This window comes from Agelaius tricolor, unplaced genomic scaffold (assembly GCF_023055355.1).
Source record: "Agelaius tricolor isolate 1412-34295 unplaced genomic scaffold, bAgeTri1.0.p SCAF_5, whole genome shotgun sequence".
NCBI lineage: Eukaryota > Metazoa > Chordata > Aves > Passeriformes > Icteridae > Agelaius > Agelaius tricolor.
The window spans coordinates 47674160-47696916 of NW_027269265.1; the positions used below are offsets into that span (position 1 = coordinate 47674160).

Below are 22757 nucleotides of genomic sequence, written 5' to 3' on the forward strand. Positions count from 1 at the left end.
TCTTTTCATGTAGAATAACTGACAGGCAGGAAAATATTGATCCCCCTGTTATAAAAGCAATTGCAGTTCAGTATCAGCATGGTAGAAGTGATTTTATCCTTTACTTTGTTGGAGCCAGCATTGCACCCTGGAGAAGTATTAACATGGTTTCATTCTGGGTTTTTCCAGCTTTTCTTCCCTCTACTCAGTACCTGCACATAGCTTTAGAAGCACAGAGATCAAATTTGAAAGGAAACTAGATATACACCATATCATTTTTTCATTCTCATATGACTTATTTCTCTAGGTTCATGAGTGAATGTGGGTTTCCAGGTCAGGATCTTTATGGAAACAGTAGCTAACTGTAATGTTTATGCTTGAAACTAAACAGTCCCAGAGTTAATGTGAAAAAGGCCCTGGTTATAGCCAGAGATTAGCTAAAAATCTTGAGACTCGTATGGTATGGTTTTGTAAAGAATGGATTTTTTTAATGTTCCCACTGATTCTTTTGGGAAATGAACACCAAATTATTGGGAAACCTGAGACTGCATGTCCAGAATTGGCTCCATTAGAATGTTAAGAAGGAGTAAAGGATAGACAATGAGTTTCAGAGTATCTGTTCTTAATAGTTCTAATTATGATTTACTAGTAGTCTCAGACTTCTGAATGCCCAATTCAGTAAGTGCTCTACAAATGACTTACAAAAAGATGGTTCTTAAACCAAGATGTTTACAAAATAGGTACAAGACAAGAGAACAGCCCTGATGACTAATTTTCTTTCCTTATATTCCTTCTTGGTTTCTTCTAGAGGTCATTTGTTTCTTCCACTCTTCTGTTAATCATGGAGGGATTTATATGGTGATATAAGTGCTTTACTTTCCAACTGCTGTTTCTTTAGCTCTCTCATTCTGCCTTGCTTTGTTTCTTTCATGTAGGGTTTTCTGGCCTTCCCTACTTTAGATTGTTTGTGTATAAGTGTGTCCTTTCTTCATGTAGTAAGTGAGGATCTGCCTTTTTAGTTTGGAGACTCATTATTAATCAATTCTGGTATTTACACAGTTAAGAGAGAATGCGGTAATGTTTTCTTGTTGGTCTTGTTTCCTAGCCCTGCTTTTACACCCTTTTGCCTTAGAACATGGGACTTTAATCATTGGTGGTTGGCAAGAGGGAGGTCTGGGTTTGGGTTTTGGCTCTTGGTTAACCACTGGTACTATTCTGTTGTGCCCACAGTTGCATTTCTTCATATGAATATAGCTCTACTGACCACATCACAATTCCTTTTTTTTTTCTGGCCATGTTTTTGTGAGGCATGAAAGAACAATTTTTGTCTTTTTTCTGAGTAGGAGCCTGTAACATAGGATACAATAGGCAAAATGCCTGAAGTCAGGTAGGAAACTGGAGCAGAACATAAAATTTAGACCCTTTTTTGAGTCCGGTCTAGAGCGCGCTCTCATTATTTGTTTGTTGCTACTGAGAATAAAAGTTGCACTTGAAAGGACTCATCTCTCTGTGTGGTTTCCCAGTTCTAACTATGTGGTTTCTATTTACTAAATAAGAGTTCTAAACCATGCTGGGTTTGTTTCCAGAGGGCAAATTCAAGAATATAATTAAATAAAGAATGACTGACATGCTGCTTGGAAGTTACTGTGTTGTACAGTGAGCCACTGATCTGATTGATTAATTATTCTGTTGCTTAAAACATTTGTTCCAGACTGCATGGAGATGCTACGCTGCAGAAAACCCAGACTCTTCTACATGGAAAATTTACATTCGAAAACCTGCCAGGAATTATCATTTGCTCTCACCCAGTCCAAAACCAAAGAAATCGGTGATGGTATCAATAACTAATGTTTCACATTATAGTAATCACAAGATTTTAAATCAGATTGAGTTTTTTTACTCTTTAGAGATTATTTGTTCTGCTTGTTTTACAGATTACTACTTGGTTTCAAATTTTGATTTACATTTTAGTTTTGACTGAGTATACAAACATTATAAATTAGAAGCTGATTCGCTGAATTTCCCTCAACTTGATTTTTTTAATGGATTTGGAAAAGAGTAATAATGACTTAACTCAGGCACGTCAGCTAGTTACTTACCACTGTTGTTTGAAAAACGATAAGGAAAGGTAAAAAATAAAAAGAAAATCACTTTCATCATATTTCCAAAATTGTAACTTTTAATTGATACAAACAAACAAAACCCAAAAAAGCTTCTGTTTCTCTCACCTATTGATTTTGTGATTTTCTAAGCTTTTATGGTAAAGACTTCTTGTACCTTCATAGAGTAATATTGTCATATCAACAGATTCCATAAGTTCAGAATTATTTTGTTTTAAACACAGCAACAAAACCCCTTTGTCAGACTCTTTAGATTATGTAGTACACCATCCTCTGCATTTTAAGAGTATTGCACAGCAGTCTCAAGCTAAATGGAGAGGATGTTGTGCAAAAATTTTGTCTTGTATCTCCAAGGTTCATCTGAGTTCAGTAGCAATATATCCATTGGCTTTGTGCTGAAGGTGTGATTTATTGCATCCATAAAATGATAAAGATATTCTAGAATAGTTTGATTTATATAAGCAGCTGCATAACTAGCAGATTTTCTTTTTTAACTGCAGGCAAGGGATTTGGAAATAACAATGTGCAGAAATCTAGTGATTAGCCAGTTTTGGCAGGATGAGGGGGCAACGTAATGAGAAACACAGTGTAGGATCATGAAAATGTAATTCAGGCACTCTTTTAATTAGTTATAGCTCAATGGGGACTGTGTTATTATTGAGGGCGTCACTGAAGAGACAACTCTGTGTGACTTGGTTTGAGTAATTTAATTTATGTGGGTTTTTTTTAGGTTAAAAAGAAGAAATTTAAGTTAGACAAGGACAATGGGCCTTCTTCTCCAGACAGGATGTTGGCTATACCACACATCACTTATGACCACGTGGCTGAGGACAGGAAAACTGATTTCAGTTTTGAACCATTTGAAAATTCTGGTAAGAAGCTCCATTATAAAATGCCAGTAACTGTGATGAGTTCCATGATTAGATTTGCATACAGGTCCTTTTTAGTATCTGTAGTAAAGAAGGAAAGAACAAGCTCTTGTCACTCTAAAGCAAGAATACTTTGCTTTTTTGCCTTTGGTTGCTGGCTTGTTTGGGTGAGATTTAACCATTGCTTTAATGAACACGCTCCGCTGCAGAGAAACAAAATCATTTCTCATTTCTGCCTGCTGGAAGAGCTGCTTAGGCTCTTCTAGCAGACAGACTCTTAGGCTGGTGCATACAGTCCCCAATTCTGCAACTGATTGAAATTACAGGGATTAGCTGTCAGCTTTTCCATGTGAAATTTACCCAGGATGTGTCACTATTGTGCTTGTACCTGAACCAAAAAGGATTGGTGTGCCTTGGCTGCACCAAACATAGTCTGCTACATGAAATCATCATGTGCTCATGCCATCTGCTCTGTGCGGTAGGCTGTGAATCAAGTTTTGAAAGCAGAAGTACTTAATATAAATGTGGATACATCTGTATTAAATGTCACTGTAAATGTATAAAATGGTACAGTATGAGGAAAAAGAAGACAGGACATTGATCATCACCTTATGATTAATAGCTTGTTTATATTTGCTTTTGCTGTACTGAACTTCCAGAATAACTCTGAATTTACAATGTGGCATTTTTACAAATGTACTTTTATTGGACGTTTTTAATGTATTGCTCAAATTTTGGCAACAAGAGCATGGTTTAATTTTTAAGGTGTGTTTTATTGATTATAGATACCTTAAGTACCGATGTTTTTTCTCCTCAAAAATTTGGCTGACATAAATGTAATGGCTTTAAAATAAGACAGTAGCGTGGGCTGGCACTGGGCATATTTTAGCTCAACCAGAAAATCTTGCCTTCCTTGTGCTATTTTGGTGTGCTTGTGTTGTGTTGTTCTGCATCATCCATGCTTTTCCACTCTGTCTTGGCCTCTGCTAAGGAATGGTTGCAAGTTGCATCTGGTGGTAGAAATTACATAGCTGCTAAAAGGTGGACAAGTACTGTAAGTACTGTCTCAAAATTTGAGTACAGACACCTTTCTTCAAAACAAATAAATTACAGAACCATGCTTAGAGTTGTAAAGTCCCACCTTTTACCACTAAATTTCTGAGCTGATTAAGGACAATGCAATTTGATGGCAGCCTACTATTGCTATTTCAAAAGTCAGCTCTATAGCTTTCAGTGATAGGATTTTCTCTTATTTCTTCTGACACTTATCTTTTTTCTTTTTTATCTGTGTTCTCCTCTATAAACTGTTACAAGTATACAGGACAAACAGGAATGTTAAAATTGCCTGGTAAGTTGAGGAAAATAATTCTGTTTATGGCATGCCATCTTATGACAGTGTAATGTTTGCAGTGCTTTTCATGTGTGTCTAGTGCCATATAATTTCTAAGAAATCTTTTGCAGCCAAGGAGATCTAGACAGACAGAAAATGTGCATTCTCACACTTGCAATCACAACTGCACCCAGTCTCATTACAAAGAGAAAAGTGAGCACTCATTTGTATAAGTACAGGACCTCTAATGGTTTTTTATATTTGAGAAAAATTGCTCATGTATATATTGCCAATAGAAAAATATAGTTTTCTAGTAATAAGATATAATTCATCCAGTAGTTATCTAAGTGTATGATGCAAATTAATTTCTAAATAACTGAATTAGGATGGGATAAAACTTTCAGATTTGACCCCCCAGTGTTGTGCATTCTGAAGTACACGCATCTGTTCCTGTAAAAATATGCTGTCGATATTTGTGAACAGATGGGGACCCATAAATTAAATAATTTATTTTACTGTTTGTCTGGATTCTGTGATCACTTAAGCAGCTATGTAGTCTTGTGATGTTTCTAATGTGCTTGCTTAGGCACTTCCTTAGCAATTGAGTGCTCCCCAAAGACAGCAGGATTAGGGCTAGGTCTGGGCAAAAGACCTCTGTGATTTAGTGAGAGTGCTATGAGCCACCTGTAAGTTTTCTGCTCTGAATCCACTGCAGACAGCAGAGGCTTCCTTCCAGTGACTGAGTGTAAGGATGCTCAGGCTTGAATTAAATTGACTGAAATGGCAAAGTTCAGTTTCACCCCTGAACCCACATGGGACACAGGTGTAATTAAGGTGTTAAAACAGCAAAACCAAACTGAATCTCCTGGATTCCCCCAATCAATCCTTGATTTTCCCAGTTTCCACCATTCTATGAGGTGCATCTTTGGTGGGGATAGACATGGTGGAACAAGATGAGGAAGGCAGCAAGAGCCACCAAACAAGAAATTCCTTCATCTTGGGGAAATATCAGAGGAGCTTTACCAGCCATCACAGGTTCAGTTTCTGTGTCCCAGCCAGGCAAGCAGAGCTCAGTGGAACTGAGAGGATGTCTAACACTGTTCTCACAGCAGCTCAAAGAGGAGAGAGTGTTATTTTACTTCTGTGAAAAAGATTATCTGCACAGAAAACTGGAGCTGCCAAGTCAAAAGTTTAGAAGGAAGAAACTAGAAAGTACAAGGATAAAGGATACTCATTCAGCTTTAATTTGGCCTTCAGAAAGCCTCTAGCAACATATCCATATGCTGCTTTCTCACATTCAGTAAATTTTTGGGCTGCACACTTCTACTTTAGTCTTCACACTCCTGGATCCCTCATCTGGCTTCCCTGCCAGTATCTTTGTGCAACAATCGATTTCCAGCTTTTTCTCCCTCCTTTTTTTTTCTCTTGGCATCATCAGTACAGCAAAAACCAAAGGATCTGTGGCCCATCCTGGCTACTGCAAAAATTAACCCTGTCCTGGCTGGAACCAGGACATGTGTGTAGCACTGAGAGGTCACTTGTAAAATGAGGGTTTGTTCTGATTTTTTTTTACTCCAATGCATTTTTTATTTTAAGAGTTTTTCCTCATTGCATAAATGTAAGGCACCATTCCTGAGAAGTATCAGCCTGTCCAAGTGTGTGAATTCACAGGCACTTCTTAATGAAATAGTTATTAATAGCATAATGCTATTCAAAAGAACTAAACACAATGTAAAGATTGTGTGTTTTACTGAGACTCTTTCTAATCACTGGCTCCTCTTGCTTGCCTGAAACATTTCCCCAAGAAATTCAGCTTGAGGCAGGCACTTGGTTTACATGGTTGAAGTGGGCAGCTTCAAAAACTTTGTATGGGATGTGCTTGGAAGCTTCCGACGTGGATGTCCAAACTGCCCCATCCACTTGGCAGCATTGAAACCTCACCAGGAGAGAGCTGCTCTGTGAACAGTGTGAACCAGACTGAGAGGGGTCTGACCCCTGGGGGCTTGGACACTTAGCAAAGGGAAAAACTTGTGAAACCCTGAAGTCTGGAGGAAAGGGGCAAACAGAGATCGGCCTGTAGGGAGGAATATCTTGCAGCAGTTGAGACTGCCATGAAAAATGGGCTTGGAAAAGCCATGACCCCTCCACAGTGACCACTGAACGTTCTGCCAATGTGTAATGCTCTCTTGTACAGTTTCATACACTGTTTGCTACAGTGTTTTTAATTTTGTGTCAGGTAGAACATACTAAATTTTAGGTATGTCTGCATCTCCTCAGCTGTCTGTCTGGAGCTTCTATTTTTTTTTCTTTTATTTTTTTTTTCTTTTCACCTCTTCTATCTCTGTCTCATGTGCATCTTCACTCTGACTCAGATTGTCAGCGCTCCTGGCCATCCTTTTCCACAGACCAGCAGTCTTCCAGCGCTCCTTCCTCTCCAGGTAATGCTCATAATATTTCATTGTTCCATCATGTTTCATCACCTTTGTTAATTACTAAATCTTTGCAATGCTCAGTCTGGAGCTGTCTTCTGTGGCACAAAAAATTACAGAGCTGGTTTCTAAAAAGAGATGTTTCAGTAGAATTTTGAGTCTGGAGGTTGTACAGGTTGTAAATTGCAAATGTTTAAATTCACCCATTATTATCCATTGAAAACTAGTGTCTAAAGCTTCATCTTTTTTTTTCTCTTTAGCCTTCATGTGTAGAAATTGTGTCTTTTTAAAGCATATTTTTAACACTGCCTTCTAAGAAAGACTTGTCCAAAGTCTAGTGCCTATGAATTTATTTTTATAAATAAAAAAAGTATGTTCCCTGGTGTTCTGCTTGAGCCCTGTTTCAAGGCACTTTGAAGCAGAGAAACTGTCATTAAGGCCATGCTCTTTTTTTAGTTATGATCATCTCAGAAATTTTAAAACAGAGGGAAGAAGATACCATGTTTGCCTCATACTAATCGGCTCCTGCTTGCTGTGTGCTCACACAAGAATTCTTTCAAATAGGCTGAAGCCCAGTCTTAACTTTTGTGATGGAATTTGAAATGCAGGGAATTTTCAAAGCTTAGGATTAAACAGAGGATTTGATTTGAGACATTGGAAAAGGCTTTCAAACTTAGGTACTAGAAGCGAGAATGTGAATTAATAGTTTAAAGCAGAAACACGTTAGGTTAAGAAGAAGAAGGTTTAGAGTTTTGGAATTTAGGATATAGAAAAAATGTAGTTACAAAAAGTTGTTTACAAAAGTAAACAAGGAGTTTAGAATGCAGTGCTGTAGGTCATGTATCATAACAAGATTAACTAAAAAATCTTACACTGTAACATAAGTCCATAAGATTAAATATTTAAGAATTTGGTCAAAACCACAAATATCCTTATTAGCAGTGTTTTATTAGTCAAGAAATCCTTAAAAAGTCTTATCACTAGGAATCTTGTAAGCTTCTGAACCATACAGTAAAGATGTGAGCCAAACTCACCCTTCCTACCTATGTAGAAAATAAGAAAAAGAAGCCACATCATTTAAAAACTCAGAAATCCTATCTCTAACTCATTCAAAATTCCTTCAAAAATCCCCATACTTCTGGTTCTTTTTTCATTGTGCCAGTTCTTCTTTCCCTTCCCACGAAACTGGAAAGCAATAGCTGTGACTGACCCAAGAATTGCTATTCCTGCAGTTCCCTTGTGTGTGGAGTGTGCTGTGTCTCTCATGAGCACAGTCTCAAGAGCAGCAAACCCTTTACATGGCTTTAGGTCCAGCAGTTTTTATCACTTGCCATCCAGAAAACAAAAACATTTGTGAGTCCTTATGTGCTACACATTGGGAAAGTTTCATTTAGGTCATGTAGAAATGAGGACAGTGAAAATTAATTTGGTGAAAGCCCGAAGAAGTCTGTTTGAAAGACATTTCATTGCACATCTCTATCTAGAATTATTTTGCTGGTTTCACAGACATGTTTTTGAATGATGGCTATAGCAAAGTGATGAAATAGTATGATACCATAATATTAGTATGATGCTAAAAGCAAAAATAGAAATTAGTGCTTCGTAAAACTTGCTACAAAATCTTAATTTTTAAGTGCTACAAGTGGCTCTTGCTTGTAATAAATGTATCTCCTAGCAGGTGTCTTATTTATTTATTTAAAACTGTGATTTCAGAGGTCATCCTTTCCTATTACAATTTCTGGAGTACAGAGGCTTTCTTTTTGTAGTTTGGACAGCCATGTGCTTAAAGATGAAATAATACTTTCTCTTCTGTTTTTTTAAATTCAAATCCATTTCTGCCATATGAAAATACCCAATTACCTGAGTAAAATGGTTGCATTAAAAGAAAAGAATTGTTTCCTGATATTCCCACTTCTATTCTCAGGAAATATCAGCTATGTTTAAGTTATCTATTTCTGTTGTATTCCTATAGGTTTTGTGTGGCTTTTTGGCAGTGCATTATTTACTGTTATATTATAAAATATTTTATTTAATATTTCATAAACATAAGTAGGGTTTTCATAAATTACGACATGATAATTGTTTTATTGAATATTCCAACTAGTTGGACTGATAAAGATTTCTGTGGACTTTTCACAATTACCTATGATTTATATGGAATGTTATCAAGTTTTATTTTCTGTAAATTCATTTACAGTCATGTAAATGACACCAGTAGCTTTATTTATATGCAAATGTTGTAGCTTCTCTAACAAATTTTAGGGCCATGTTGGAAAAAGCACTTGGTGTTCTTAGTGTTAGTATCTAATAGAATTTCAGAGCCTGAGTTTAGAAATTAAAACTGTGACACTCTCCCTGATTTCTTGGATCCGTGAAAATGATGATCTGCAAGTAAATCGGCCAGTAAAACTTTCAATATCTGAAGTTTTGTGAATCAACCTTCCCAGTAAGAACTTTTTCTGGGGTGAGCTGGAGATCTTGCCACCTGTCCTGATTCTGAGCCCAAAGCTGAGTTAGCCTCATGCTGTAGTGTGAGAGGGAATCAGCAAATTGTCTCTTAATAATGCATGAAGTCCTCTGTCATATAGATAACTGAATATTCTAGTGCATCAGGAGTATGAACACAAAAAAAGAATAAAATACTAGTTTTAATCTTCACCAGAACTAGTTTTAATCTTCACCAGAAGTTCAAATACTTTGGGCCGAGGAAGAGTTAAAATTTTGCTTTTTTGGGAACTCTGCGGTACGTGCAATTTTGGTAGCAACTTTTGTATTCAATATTCTTTTAAAATGTACAGTATTTCAGAGGTCCAGGTGAGCTGCAGACAAATGCTGTTGCTTGAACTGTTATCTGCATGTTTTTCCCACAGTCAAAAAGAGCCCAGCATTTCTAGATGTGAGCACAGGACCCTTCATCAGGACCAGCAGCTTTGCCGATGAGCTTGACCTGGAGGGTGAGACCCTGCTGACCCCAATAACTCACATCTCACAGTAAGTCCAGCCTGTTGAACTGGGCATTGGTTGACTTGACAAGAGAAGGCAGTTCAGGTGGGAGGGGCTGATAGGGCTCAAATATCTCAGATGTTTGCGTCAAACCCTTTTCGCCTTGACGTTGGTGTATCCTGTTCTGAGTGCCAGTAAATCTTCCTGCTGACCTAAAGACAAGTTCACTTGGCTGTGACACAAGGCTTTAGTTTGTAGCTAATGTCTCTGGGCATCTTGATAGCCTCAAGATTTTTGTGTGGAGGCAATGTGTGGGAGTACTTGCCTAGTGAAGGTTATCTTACTCCCTCCACCATTTTCCAGTGGAATAGTTCTGAAGTGCAAATTTTAAATACTACTAATATGAAATACAAGTCTCTCCATTTCAGCAGCACTTTCTCTAATGGTTGAATTATGTTCTACATTTGAAGAAAAGCTCTGTTTGATCATTATTATTGCTTTGTTGTATATATAAAAAAAAATCTGAAATAAGCCTATAAGGCTGTGTGCGTGGGGGGAGGGGGTTGGTATTTTCCCTTCTGGAAGATGATTTTCCACTTGTCTTTTATGGTAAAATGGTATTTCAGGTTCTCAGATTATTCTTAAAAAAAAAAAGAGAGTTGCAGCAGATTTTTCTCTAAATGCCTTTGAAACTAAATCTTCTGACATTGTGTAATTGAAAATCCTGAAAAATGTTAATTGTTTGCCATAGAAGATGTATGGCAGTATATCCTATAGCAGAGGAATGAAACAATTTTTTCCACTCTAGAAATCTGAGGGTTTCTGCAGTGAAACCACAAATGAAAATTCTTGGCATACTTGTATTTCTGAGGTACAAAACATGCAGAAATGACTGCTGCCAACTTCCAGGCCTTCTTCCTATACACTATAGTTAGCAGAATTCTAAATATTGCAAAAATACTTTTTATTTTTAGAGCCATTTTGGAAAGGCATTTATTAAAGAAAAAGAAAATGTTTGGGTGGAGTCTTCCCTGTCCCTAAGCAAAGGTATTGGCATTTTCATCTGATTCACCCAAGTGTGCATCTGTTTGTAGGCAGGGGATTTAAGAGATTTGTATTCTGGAAGATTTCTTAGTACAAGAAGGAGGAGGAAGTAATAAATTTCCTCAAGCGTTAGACAAGAACAATGGAGCAACAAAACCACTTTTTTTCTTTTTTTTTTTTTTAAATAAATTTGTGGTGCTAGGAGTTTCCAATATCCTTTCTGAGTCTGGGAATTATGTAGCTCTTTCTTATTGATACATTTCACAAAGCACTCTATCATCTTTAAGTCCAATTTGGGTAGTAGCTAAATAGGTGTGTTTCAGATGAAGAACCTCACCAAATGAACACTCTCAACTTTTAGTAACTTACATAGTTCTCTTTTACTCCCTTAATTTTTGGTTGTAACCTTTGTTGAAATTTCCCTGGATTGCTCTAAGGCATGAATGATGGGACAGTACAAAATCTGTCCCCCACACATTTGAATTGAGCCTCTGCTAGGGTGGAAGAAAATAGGATTCATTGGTTCTTTTAAGACTTTTGGTTAGGATTCAAAATGGAATGAATTGGATGAAAGGTAAAACTGGATAAAATATTAATTTAAATCAATAAAAAATTAATTTAAATGTGTCTCTTTGAAACATGGGTGCCCAAACATAGATCTTGAGACTTGTTTGCTTGAAAGTGCGTGTACTTTGTGCACAGTTAATTAAAAGGCCTTAAACAGTGTCATATCAGCACCAGATAGGAGGGTTAGTCAAAAAGTTAGTGAAAATCCTATGTTTTTTAATGCAAACCCAAGTACTCAACAAAATTATGGCACTAGCCACAGTATAGACTGGTCAAATTAAGTGTGAGTATATCTAGTTTCAGGTCTTAAAAGCAGTACATACTCTATCAGAGAAACAGAAACACAAAGACATTTTCAGAATTGGGAGCATAATGTAAAATACTTGACCTGAGGATGCATGGATTTGGGAGTCATGGAACTATTTCCTCACCAATTGCAACATGTGCATTAACTTTTCCATTAATCACAGAAAGGTGACTCCAGAATAGACATTAACTTTTGAAAGTCATGAATACATGAGTAAATTTTACATAGTTAATTTGAGACATGTAACTAGAAAGCTTTTAGCCAACAGTATGAAAAATATTTCCTTTTGACAGGTAGCACACATATGTCAGAAGAGTGGGGCACATGCTGTGGTACTGAAAAGTAAACACTTGGCATCCTTGTGGTTTAGAAACCAATGAGGCTGAGTTCCTTTCCTTTGCTAGTCCTGGAAAGTAAATGCCAAATTTCAACCCTTGTGGTAAAGGGCTTAAGGCTTCCCTTTAAATTAAATTTCAGAGCCCTGCTTGTTTATGCAAAAATTGTTCTCTTTTGGTAAATGTAGGTGCCTATTCTCACTGAGTTTAATAGGACTGGTTCTGTGTCCAATAATAAAAATGCAGGGGGGGGTTTTATCTTTTGGCAAGATGTATGTCTAACTCTATTTTAAACCTGTTTTGAAGTAAATATTGTATTTAATGTAGCCCTACTTCTGTGGAATTGCTAATGGGAAATCTTTCATTAAGAAAGACTACTCTATCAGTTAACCACTATCAGTAGCCTTTTGAGGAAACAATAATTTAAGGACGTTGAGGCCTGATGTTCAAACAGGACAACCTATAAAATGACCTGTAACAATTTAAAAAATGCAGTACACAGTGTGATGTTTCTGACAGAACTTGGTCCTTCAGTTTAATCCTTGCTGTGGTCTGTTGTGTTGTAAAAGTGAAATAGAAAAGGGGATAGCAGCAATACCAGCCCTCTTCTCTGGACTTCTCACTGGTTTATTTCTCCCGGTGTGTTCCCAGATTGTCTCCTGCTCTGTTTCACTGTGTTAACTCTTTTGTTTTATTTGCATTTTAAAGCAGTGGAAAATCGATGCTACTTGTAGCTGAGCCTCCATTACCAAGAGACTCTTGCCCTGTGTTTGTGTAATTGCTTAATTTCAGCATTAGTGTGGATCCAGCTGACTGCATGTATTTCTGGGCGTAAGCATTAGCTAACGTGGCATATTTGTGATCCTGTTATTGGCTGTATCCAAATGACAATAATTCTGGATGTTTTAATGACTCTTCCCCAGATGTTTCAGGTATGTCATAACTAGGATGATGAAAATGCATTTAATTAGTTAAGCATTGGGCTTGTCTATTTACATATAGTATAGTTTTCTTCCTGCAGAGATATACTGATGTGATCTTAGATTTTTTACAGTGGGCTTACACTCAAAGGAAAGCTTTACATTAAAAACAAAAAGCACTTCATTTTTATTATTAAGTGTATTTCCATCCTGAAAGCATTCTGTCATGACATTTTAAAAATAACCCCCTCCTTGTTAAACAGTGTAATAGATGTAATAATTACACAAACAGATTTAGGATTTTTTAATAATTTCCAGACTGAGAGGACATGATAACAGATGGAAGTTTCTGAATTATTGGAATGGATGCTTTTGATCACTTTGAAGAATTTGAGATAAAGTGTGCTGGTAAACACTGAGTGCAGTGTCCATGGTGCTGCAGTTACCACTGGTTTTTGTTGGAAATAATGTTTTCTTTCTCTTTTCTTTTATATTTTTATGAAGTGTTCTATGTTTTAATTACCAGTATATAGGTTGTTGGCAAGAGATACAACCACATTGCCTAGAACAAACAGTGCTGTATTTGTCTTATAACTGTCTCTTTTCTTTTGGATTATCAGTGAGTGGAATCCCTATTTGCTTTGATTTGCTAGGTCATATTGTAAAAGATTCCTGCTTTTATCTTCTTCTCTTCCAAAATGACCTTCTGAAGTCTGAGCAAATATTTCAGTTTCACTCTCAAATGGGCCAGATGGAAGAGCTGACTTCTGCTGTCACAAGAATTCTCTTTGAAATGCTGTTAGGAACATTTAAACCATGACTTCCATGGGGTCCATTTTGTCATTAATGACAGGGCACATTAGAAGAAGAGCAGTGATAGCAGCTTTGTAAGAACATCCTTGAGTTAAGACCAGACCTTAATGTTCAGTCATCACTGGTTACTGTCACATGCCATTTTTCCAGTCATTTGCTTGACTTGCTACAGGAAAGGCTTCAGTGCTTGATGGATGCTGGGCAGCATCCTTTTTCATTCAGCATGTTTCAGTGTGTCATCAAGCTCCCTTAGGAATTCTGCTTACAATCTGCTGATTTAATAGTAAAAGGGGAGGACTGTTTCCCTCAGTTATTCCCTTTGGTGTGGAATGGCTGTGCTGAGACAAATGTGACATTAGCAGGGGCTGTTGCATCTGGATATATATATATATATATATATATATTTATATATATATATTTATATATTTATATATTCAGCCATCCTATGCCTCACCTGGCAGCCCTTTGAGCTGGTGCCTGTTCTGTGTTTGAATGATAGGGAGTAGGGAGGATCCCAGCAGACAAAACTGTTCCTGTGTTCTGCATCTGATGTCCATGGCAGACTTGGCTAAAGTTGACTGACTGTGTCTTCTGTAAAACAGGCAAGTTATTTACAGTATTTATTTTTATATGTGGATTAAGCTGAGAAGTGCTGAAGACTTGGGCAGTTTTTCATGGTGTCTTATTTCACCCTCGATACTGCAGCAACCGAGCAGCTTCTGACAGTGCAATCAGTGGTGTGGTGAACATCTGTCCGTGTGGTTACTTGCCTCTTTTATCTTCAGGGAGCTTTTCTTGTGTACTGTGGTGGGTGGTTGCTTTTTTTCATAGATTAGACAGAGTGTGCAGTATATGTCTATAGCTCTGAAGACCAGAAGGGATAATCAGATTCCCTTTGATCCTGTGAAAGGCTGTAGCACTCCATCAAGCTGCAGCATTACTGTGCTGTGTTTTTAATATGAGCATAATCACAGTAAAAGACTTATATCAAAGAATTAACAAGATTTAAAAAATCAGGCAGGAAAGTAGAGTTTGCAATTTCACATCTCCTCTTTTTATTATGTTAACTTTCTATCTTTTGTTTATTGGAGAGGGAAGTGCTGGTGCTGCTATTTGCTAGAAGTCAGTACTGTACAAATATCTCCTGTGTTAGAGGTTGCAAACCTGTATGAAATAAGACTCTTAGGGTCCTTTCTTCCTTACTGCAAATTGTCACAGATGCATTCGAGTGCAGTGCAAAATTACTGTTTGGCTATTCTATGTTACTGACATGGTATAAAAGTAATGTGTTGACTTTTTCTAGTGTACAAACTGTCTAGGCAGAAGCTAAGATAGCTTAGCTATTTCTTTTGTATTGCAGATGAACGTTGCATTCCTTGGTTTCCAAGTGCTGCTTTACATCTTGATTGATGTTGAGTAATTAAACCAGACTCCAGCTGCTTAGTGATTCAGAAGTACAGGGTTCCTTTGCTGTAAAAACAACAAGCTACTCCCCACTTACTGACTTTTATCATTGTTTACTTTGGGCATCATGCAGAATGATAAGTGCAAAACCTTTTTATTATTTTAATTTTTATTGAATGGGGGAGACAATAAAAATATCCTACTTTTATCTAATATTAAAAAAGGTTAAATTTTTTATCATGGTCTTGAGTTAATTCCAGAATTAAAATTCAAGACAGGAATAAAGTTTTTCTGTTGTGAGGATGGAGAATGGTTTTACTTTTTGTTTAGATACATTGGATAAAAAAAAGAAGTTAAAAACTTGATTAATTAATTGATAATGTGTGCACTTTTATTGGGAGTTATTTTATCCAATAAAAAGGATATGTTTTATAACATTTAGCATTTTATTAACAATGCAAAAATTAATAGATTTTTACCAATACATTTTTTTGTTTGTTTTTGGTTTTTTTTACCAGCAACAAAGTTAGGAAGTTGCAAAATTTAATACTTGTAAGTAGCATTTAGATTGGAATACTCCAAAATCTATGGGCAACATTATGCCCAGAGATGCTGCATAGACTGTGCTAAATCTGTGCAGCAAACACACTGGATTCAAGGTCAGAGCTTTCCAGCAGGAAAACCTGGTATCAGTATGAGGTTGTAGGAATGCCTGTCAAGGTCAGTGTGTGGCAGCCAAGAGACATCATTGACTACTGAGGTTTATTCCATGTGCAGACAAAAATTAGCAAATGCATTTTTAGGAAAAAAAAAAATTCTAATATTGGTCAAAATGTTAGTGTTTGTTAAAAAAAAAATTCTTTATTGAAACGATGGCTGTGGATGTGAGTGTAGGCACAGATATCCATGTCTGTTCTTGGGGCAGAGTTGGAAACCAACAGTGCCTAACAAGGAAATAGTTAATCTGATATATTTTTGACCTAATCATCTAGTTCCAGGCTGAGCTATCAAGTGCAGGCATGAAACATTATGGTATTTAAAACCAATAGCACATGTGACCTTTGTGCTTCAATACTTGGACCACTAATTTTAATAAGGTCTTGTTAGAGCATCTTTTGTCATAAAGTACACTTTATTGGAAAAATGGACATCAACAGCTGGTTTAAATATTGCCAAATAGTGCATCAGAACAGCAATGCTACAGGAAAATACTTTTCTGTAAAGTGTTAATGCACAGGGAAACAATTCCAAGAGGTGTAAATTCCAAGGGTTAGTTTACCTGGCCTAATACTGTAATTGTCCAGGACATTGCATGATGTACATTCTGTGGGTAAAAGTGACCTGAAAATTGCTTGAATATATTATCAATACATTTTTCTTAGTAGCTTCGTGAAATGGTTGCAGTTCTTTTTCATAAGCAAATGCTGCTCCCAGTATGACCAGTACCCAATCCAGACTAAATGTAGTGTTTTCCTCTTGCTGTATTTCTGTGGAAATTCAATTACAACACTGACACATTAAACGCTTTCTTCTGCAGCTGCTCTTTCTGATCACGATTGATGATTTTTTTCCGAAGTTAAAAACATGACCGAGTGTGATTAACACCCTATTGGTGTAGCAAAGCTTACAGAAGTGGAAGGTTTTGGTTTAAACATTTGCCAAATCCATAGCAGAGCTGTAAAATTGGGAGCTCTCTGCATCATCCTGGATGCTGGGTGTGTGAAGTGCAGCATGCATGGCCTTGGCACTTGCTCTGGATAGAAAGCTCATAGAAGATTGTGGAAATCTTGATTGAATTTTTTTTTCTGTGACTGCAAGGACTGATTATAGTTGTGATTTCACTGAGGGTCTCTAACTTTGTCACCCCATATGTAGAACTGTATGTTTTGTTTTACTTCAGCAGGAAGTTCAGCTGGGAAAAACTGATGTACTTTCACTGTCTTGAAGACAAAATACTTTAAATATCTTATACTAGTTGTCAGCTTGTTAGCAGACTAAAAGCTAAGCACTGACCTATTGCCTGTGGTTGTGTTTTGGTCTGTGTTTCTCTCAGGTTCCTGTATCCCTCTCAGTTCTGTGGTTACTGAGTGCTTTTTGGGATAAAAATAAATATAGAAGCTTGTTATTGTGAACTTGGCTGGTTACTCCTTTATGTCTGTCTTTCCCAAGGAAAACTGATGTGTTTGTGTTCATTTCTTCCTTTCTTCTTCCCATGTAAAATGTGGAGTATAACGTCAAGGGAAATGAATCAAAAAGTGGTAACTGGTGGTGGTGGTGGTCGATCCTCATGTCCTTTTGATCAGGGCCTGCCCAACAGCCAGGCTCCATCTCCTGTGCAGCCAAGTGTCATTGGTACAGAAATGTGACTCTTCCTGAAAAGGGGACTTGTTGAGTGGTGTGGCTCCAAGGAACTTGGTCTTTCAGGAATTTTGGGCCCCTAAAAATTACAGCCTTGAAAACTGAGGCGGAGAATGTTCAGCATGACACAACGTCCTGCAAAGAGCTGGTGAAGTGAGCAGAGCACAGCAGAAACGAAACATTCATTTTGTGAGTCTTGGTTAACGGGAGGTTGTGAGGGTGCATTTTGTAGGTGTAGTGTTTTTTGAAGGGATGGCACTTCCAAGGAGGCCAGTTCCATAACCCAGACTGTGTAGGATTAGAAAGCGCCAGATGATGCCAGAAAAGTTTTGTAGTCATTACAGAACAAATATGAAGGGCGGTGAACAGAAAGCTGGTCCTTGCATTACTTGAAATTACTTATTTGTCTGTGTCTGACATTAAGATCACTTTGTTGAAACCTTTAACATGTAGGCAGTGAAATGTATTTGAACTATCCTCATGACTTGATTTTTTCCATGTAGTGCAGCTTTTAATTGAAAAAGCAGTTGAGCCCTTGTATCTATTTTTTTTCATAATCAGTACCTATTTGGCACTGTCTGTAACTTGGGAACAGCTCATAGATACCAAAGTCATACCACCCCTGCTGAAAATTTTGACACCAGTATGTATGTAATTTGGTTTTTTTTTAAATAAAAGCAAACAAAAAAAAAATTGTGAACCAACTTCATTTTTTAAAGTATGTGATTTTATTATAGAAATGTCTAATATTTAAAAAATAGCTCATAATTTTTATTTGATTATAGAACCCCAAAATATCACAGCATTCCTCACTACAGTGTAAAAGAAAAAGTATTCATTTTCTCTTTCCACCCTCTACTCTTTGCTATTTTTAAAATTGGGCAACGTTTAATGGTTCTTGTTATTACCCATCCCATAAAATAAATGGGTAATGCAGCAGGAACAGGAAGTCAGGTGCCTAATTAAACAGATGTTACAAAACTTTATCTGTGTTCAAACTGTGATAAATACACTAAAAAGTTGGCATTCCAGTCATTATTCTTGATTTTTAATTTCTTAGAACTTCAAACTTTTTAGGTTTTGTGAGAAATGTCTTTGTCCAGAAGGAAAGGTAAAGATTTGCACTGAGCTTTGTCCCAGAGGATTTGCAGTGTGGTTGGTGTATATGGAGCCTATGCCAAGGACCGGAAGGTAGTAGACCAGAAATAGCTGTGCTTGAGTCCTAAATTGGCTGCTGGGATAATAAATAATGGGGGGATGCAACCATAGTATTTATTCTTCAGTGAACTTAGAAAGTGTTCTCAGTCCATCTGCTTTTTATTTTAGAAACCTAACCCAATTCTGCCTATGAAAAGATTTCAGATGCTAATTTTGAATTTTGTGGGGGGTTTTGTGATGGTTAGCTTTTTGGTTTGGATTTTTTTTTTTTTAAGACCACCCACATTGGGGCACCTGCCAGGTTTTCTGGGGTACCTCCTTTACTCTGCAGGACTCTGAGGTTTTCTCTAAGTGTGTGTGCTGTGTCTCATCCATTCATCATTATTACATCTTAATGTAGGTTTCAGGTTTGCTAAATTATGTTAAATCACTTCCATATTGAAACACATGAATAATTTTAAATGACTACAAACAGCAGGATCAGATTATTAGAGCTCTTAATTGTTTCTGTCTTTTTGTCTGAAAGCTTGAAAGCTTTCAGACTTCTCCTGTGAGTTATGAACTGAAAAATAATGTATGCTATGGACTTTGCAGTATTTCCACCAATAGCACATCTGAGCCATGGTACAACTAGGAGCTCTTTTCCTCAAGGAAGCACAGTTTAAAGGTATGAACTTCTCACAAAACAGTTCAATATAGACAATACCTAATGGAGCTGTAGTCAGTATAGTTTGCAGATCAACTGAGAGAAGAATATATTCTTAAAAATATTTGAATGTCAGGAGTCTCTTGTTTGGTAATAACTTTTATTTTATGCATGCAAGGTGTCCTTGTGTCAGAAAGATCTAAACAACAACAAAAAAAAAAAAACAGGAAGGGAGGAAAGGATAAAAGCAAGCCAAGAATCTGAAGTCTGAGAATATTCACATCTGAATTGCAAGTTTTGAGTCCAGCTCCTACCTGATTAGGCGTTTGTGTAGACTGCAGAACATAAAACCTGCAGTAGAGAAAGGAGATTGATAGCTCTAGAGAGTTACACTTTGATAGAGAAAACATTCAAAGTGCACATGGCAGTAGTGACAGGTCTAGTACAGAGATTGAAAAAAGAGGAGGAGTGAGTTTGGGTAGTAGGAAGACAAAATGAATCAGAAAGCTGCACCTTAGTTCCTGTGTTCCCCTTGTCCCATCTGTGCTCCCTTTGGTCAGCTCACTGAAAGGCTGGAATGAATTGCGTTGGAGAGGAAGGGGAAAAGTCTTGGGGATGCTGTGGAGAAGCAGATGGGTTGTAGGAGACTGAGAGAGGAGGAAAGAGAGTAATTGAAGGATGTAAGCTTCGGTGAACAGGAATAGCCGTATCAGCAGCAGCAGCAGGAGGAAATGAGCTGAGGACATGGGAGGAAAGTTAGCTGATCTTGGTGATACCACTGGATGTGTTTATGTTTGGGATGTGATGCCTTTAATTCTGTTGGCAAATTGATGTGTTTCAGACTCAAATCATTACAGTTGGCTTGATTGCTTCATTGTTTTCTGGTATTAAATTTGTAATGCTGCATTCTAGACACTTGGGTTTTCCTCTAGGAACCATGTGGCTGTATATTCAGAAGTAGTAACTCCCAGGAAATTAACTTTGCCATTTCTTAGTTCCTAGGTTTCCATCCAAATAATTTGAAAAGTGAATGTTTCTCCTGTATGTGTCTATGAGCCCACTTGGACTGTTGAGGTGCTTTGGGAATTTTCTCTTGGTAGTACAGTTCATTTCACATGTTGAACCCATGCTTCTGTGTTCAGAGCTGCCAGTGGGTCACACTGGGTGTCTGACCCAGTGAGCTCAGCTCACAGTCCTGCTGTTTGACTTCATTGAATTAATTTCATAACTGAACTACATGGCCACCAAGGTGGTTAGAGGGATGGAGCACCTCTCCTATCAGGAAAGACTGAGAAAATTTGGATTATTCACCCTGGAAAAGAAAAGGCTTCAGGGTGACCTAATTGCTCCCTTCAGTACCTGAAGGAAGCCTACAGGAAAGATGGAGAGAGACTTTTTACAAGGATATATAGTGACAGGACACAGGGCAATGGCTTCAAACTGGAAGAGGACAGGTTTAGATCAGATATAAGGAAGAATTCTTTACTGTTAGGGTGGTGAGACACTGGCACAGGTTGCCCAGGGAAGTTGTGGATGCCCCATCCCTGGGAGTGTTAATGGCCAGGGTGGATGGGGATCTGAGCAACCCAGTTCAGTGAAAGGTGTCCCTGCCCATGGCAAGGGGTTTGGAACTAGATGACCTTTAAAATCCCTTCAACCCAGGTCATTCTGTGAACAAAGAGATTGCATAAAGAAAGCAGCCTTTGAGATTGAAAAAGCTGTTTGCTTTAATTATTTTTTTCTAATGTTGTTTATAAACGTGACCGTGATTTAAGATCCTGTCACTTTGGTGTTGTGCAGTGCTGTTTTCCAAATTGCTTTCCCTAGCTTACATTTTGTTTTTTCATAGTTACAAGAACTGTATAGCTCTAGTTTCATACTTAAGAAACTAGCTTAATTACTTGCTTTAGTGGGTTTTTCATATTAAGACGTGAGAAATCACACTTCTAATGCAAGGGGATCTAGTTCGGCACAAGGGGGCAGTCATGTCATACATGAAATTTTCCCTACTTCGGAGTTACTCATCTATGGGTTAATAGGCACTTGGGCAACTAAATTTGCATTGCAAAGTGGCATGAGTGCAGTCTTACATTTCAACAGGCTTCACTGATGCTTCAAGTAGAGTGTTTGCTAGAATTTTAGGAAAGATTTATTTGTAATCCTTATTTTGAAGGGTAAAAAAATCAGAGTGTGTATGATAAATTGTTTCAGTCTAAAGGTTAAAAATACATATATATGTATGTGTATGATAATGTAAGTGTTAGATGAGATGACTACAGTGCTTTCCACACTTGTCACCTACAGACTCAAGTGTTAATATCACCTCAAGATTGTGAAATAAGAGGAAATCTAAACATAATATGCATTTTAAAAACTCTGGATACAAAGGATTTTAGTTGGAAGGTGTACTTGGTTTTAAAGTTGTTGATCTTTGAGAAGGATTGAGCAGGATATCTCTCCAAATTTGTGTTGGACATGAGATAGGCCAGTGCTCAGGAAGCCTTATTTCCATCCTTCTGAGGCCTGCTCCTTGCATTCCTAAAGACCACTTGTGTGATGTTCAATACAGTCACTGCAGATTTAGTACAGTTACTGCCATCAGGGCTTGTGGAGAAGTATTAAAACTTCAAGTTGGCCAGATAAGTGATAGTATTTTCCCCCAGTCATTCTGCCTTGTGTTTGAATGATCCAGCTACTCCCAATACAAATTTGAAACTGTTTGATTTCCCTTGCAGGTGAAGTTGCATGAGCACAGTGTTCCAGAACTATAGTTTTAAAGTAAGGTGATTTTATTCTTTATCTGTCACAACACATCATGGGAAAAAGTCTTGCAGCATAGGTCTTGAGCACAGCTTTCAAACAAGTTTCAGACATAGGTCCATGATGAGAATAGGTCTCAGAAGAGAATGCAAGGTGGAAAAGAAGTTAACAACTTAACATGTTATCTAACTCAAAGTTTGGAATCTGTTTCCTCTTAAGAGAGAACACATATTTAAAAGCTGATAGACCTTTAGTATTTTGCTGCTGAACAAGGTTACCTATAGCGTTCTGTCACTTTAGCATGTCAAAATCTCCCTGGTTTCTGGAAACTATTAAAAGAAAAAGGAAGGACCCTTGAAAGATGAGAAAAAAATGTTGTAATGGTGCTGGAACCACTGAGTGCTCAACTGGATATAAATAGGGTGTAAGTGACTCAGAGGGGTGATAATCTTGAAGTTTATGTTGCCATCTCCTAGCGTGTCTCACTTGAGGTCATTATTGTAGAAAGTGGCTTTTTCCTTGAAAAATTATGATACTTGGGAAGTTGCATTTTTTTTAATGTTTCCTTATCATGGCTGACAGCATTTTGCTATGCATATTATTGTTGGCTGAATAATAGTTTCATCAGATATGGCATACTCTGCTGATATGAAAGAATAAAAAGATTCAGGTGATTTGTCCTTCATGAGTTCCCTTATTTTAACTTTCTTTGCCAGGTGGATCAACAAGAAAAAGTTGGGCACATGTGCATACACTGCTGCATAGGGTTATTTGA

General features: G+C 37.4%; 1 protein-coding gene across 1 annotated transcript in view; it reads left to right on the plus strand.

Moving 5' to 3' along the window:
* The window catches only part of KCNQ1 (potassium voltage-gated channel subfamily Q member 1), a 330494-nt gene that overhangs the window by 92347 nt on the left and 215390 nt on the right, over nucleotides 1-22757 (plus strand). The window contains exons 9-11 of the mRNA XM_071427757.1: nucleotides 1691-1813; nucleotides 2830-2971; nucleotides 9598-9718. Of these exons, the coding sequence (XP_071283858.1) occupies nucleotides 1691-1813; nucleotides 2830-2971; nucleotides 9598-9718 (386 nt within the window). The remainder of the gene's footprint in view (nucleotides 1-1690; nucleotides 1814-2829; nucleotides 2972-9597; nucleotides 9719-22757) is intronic.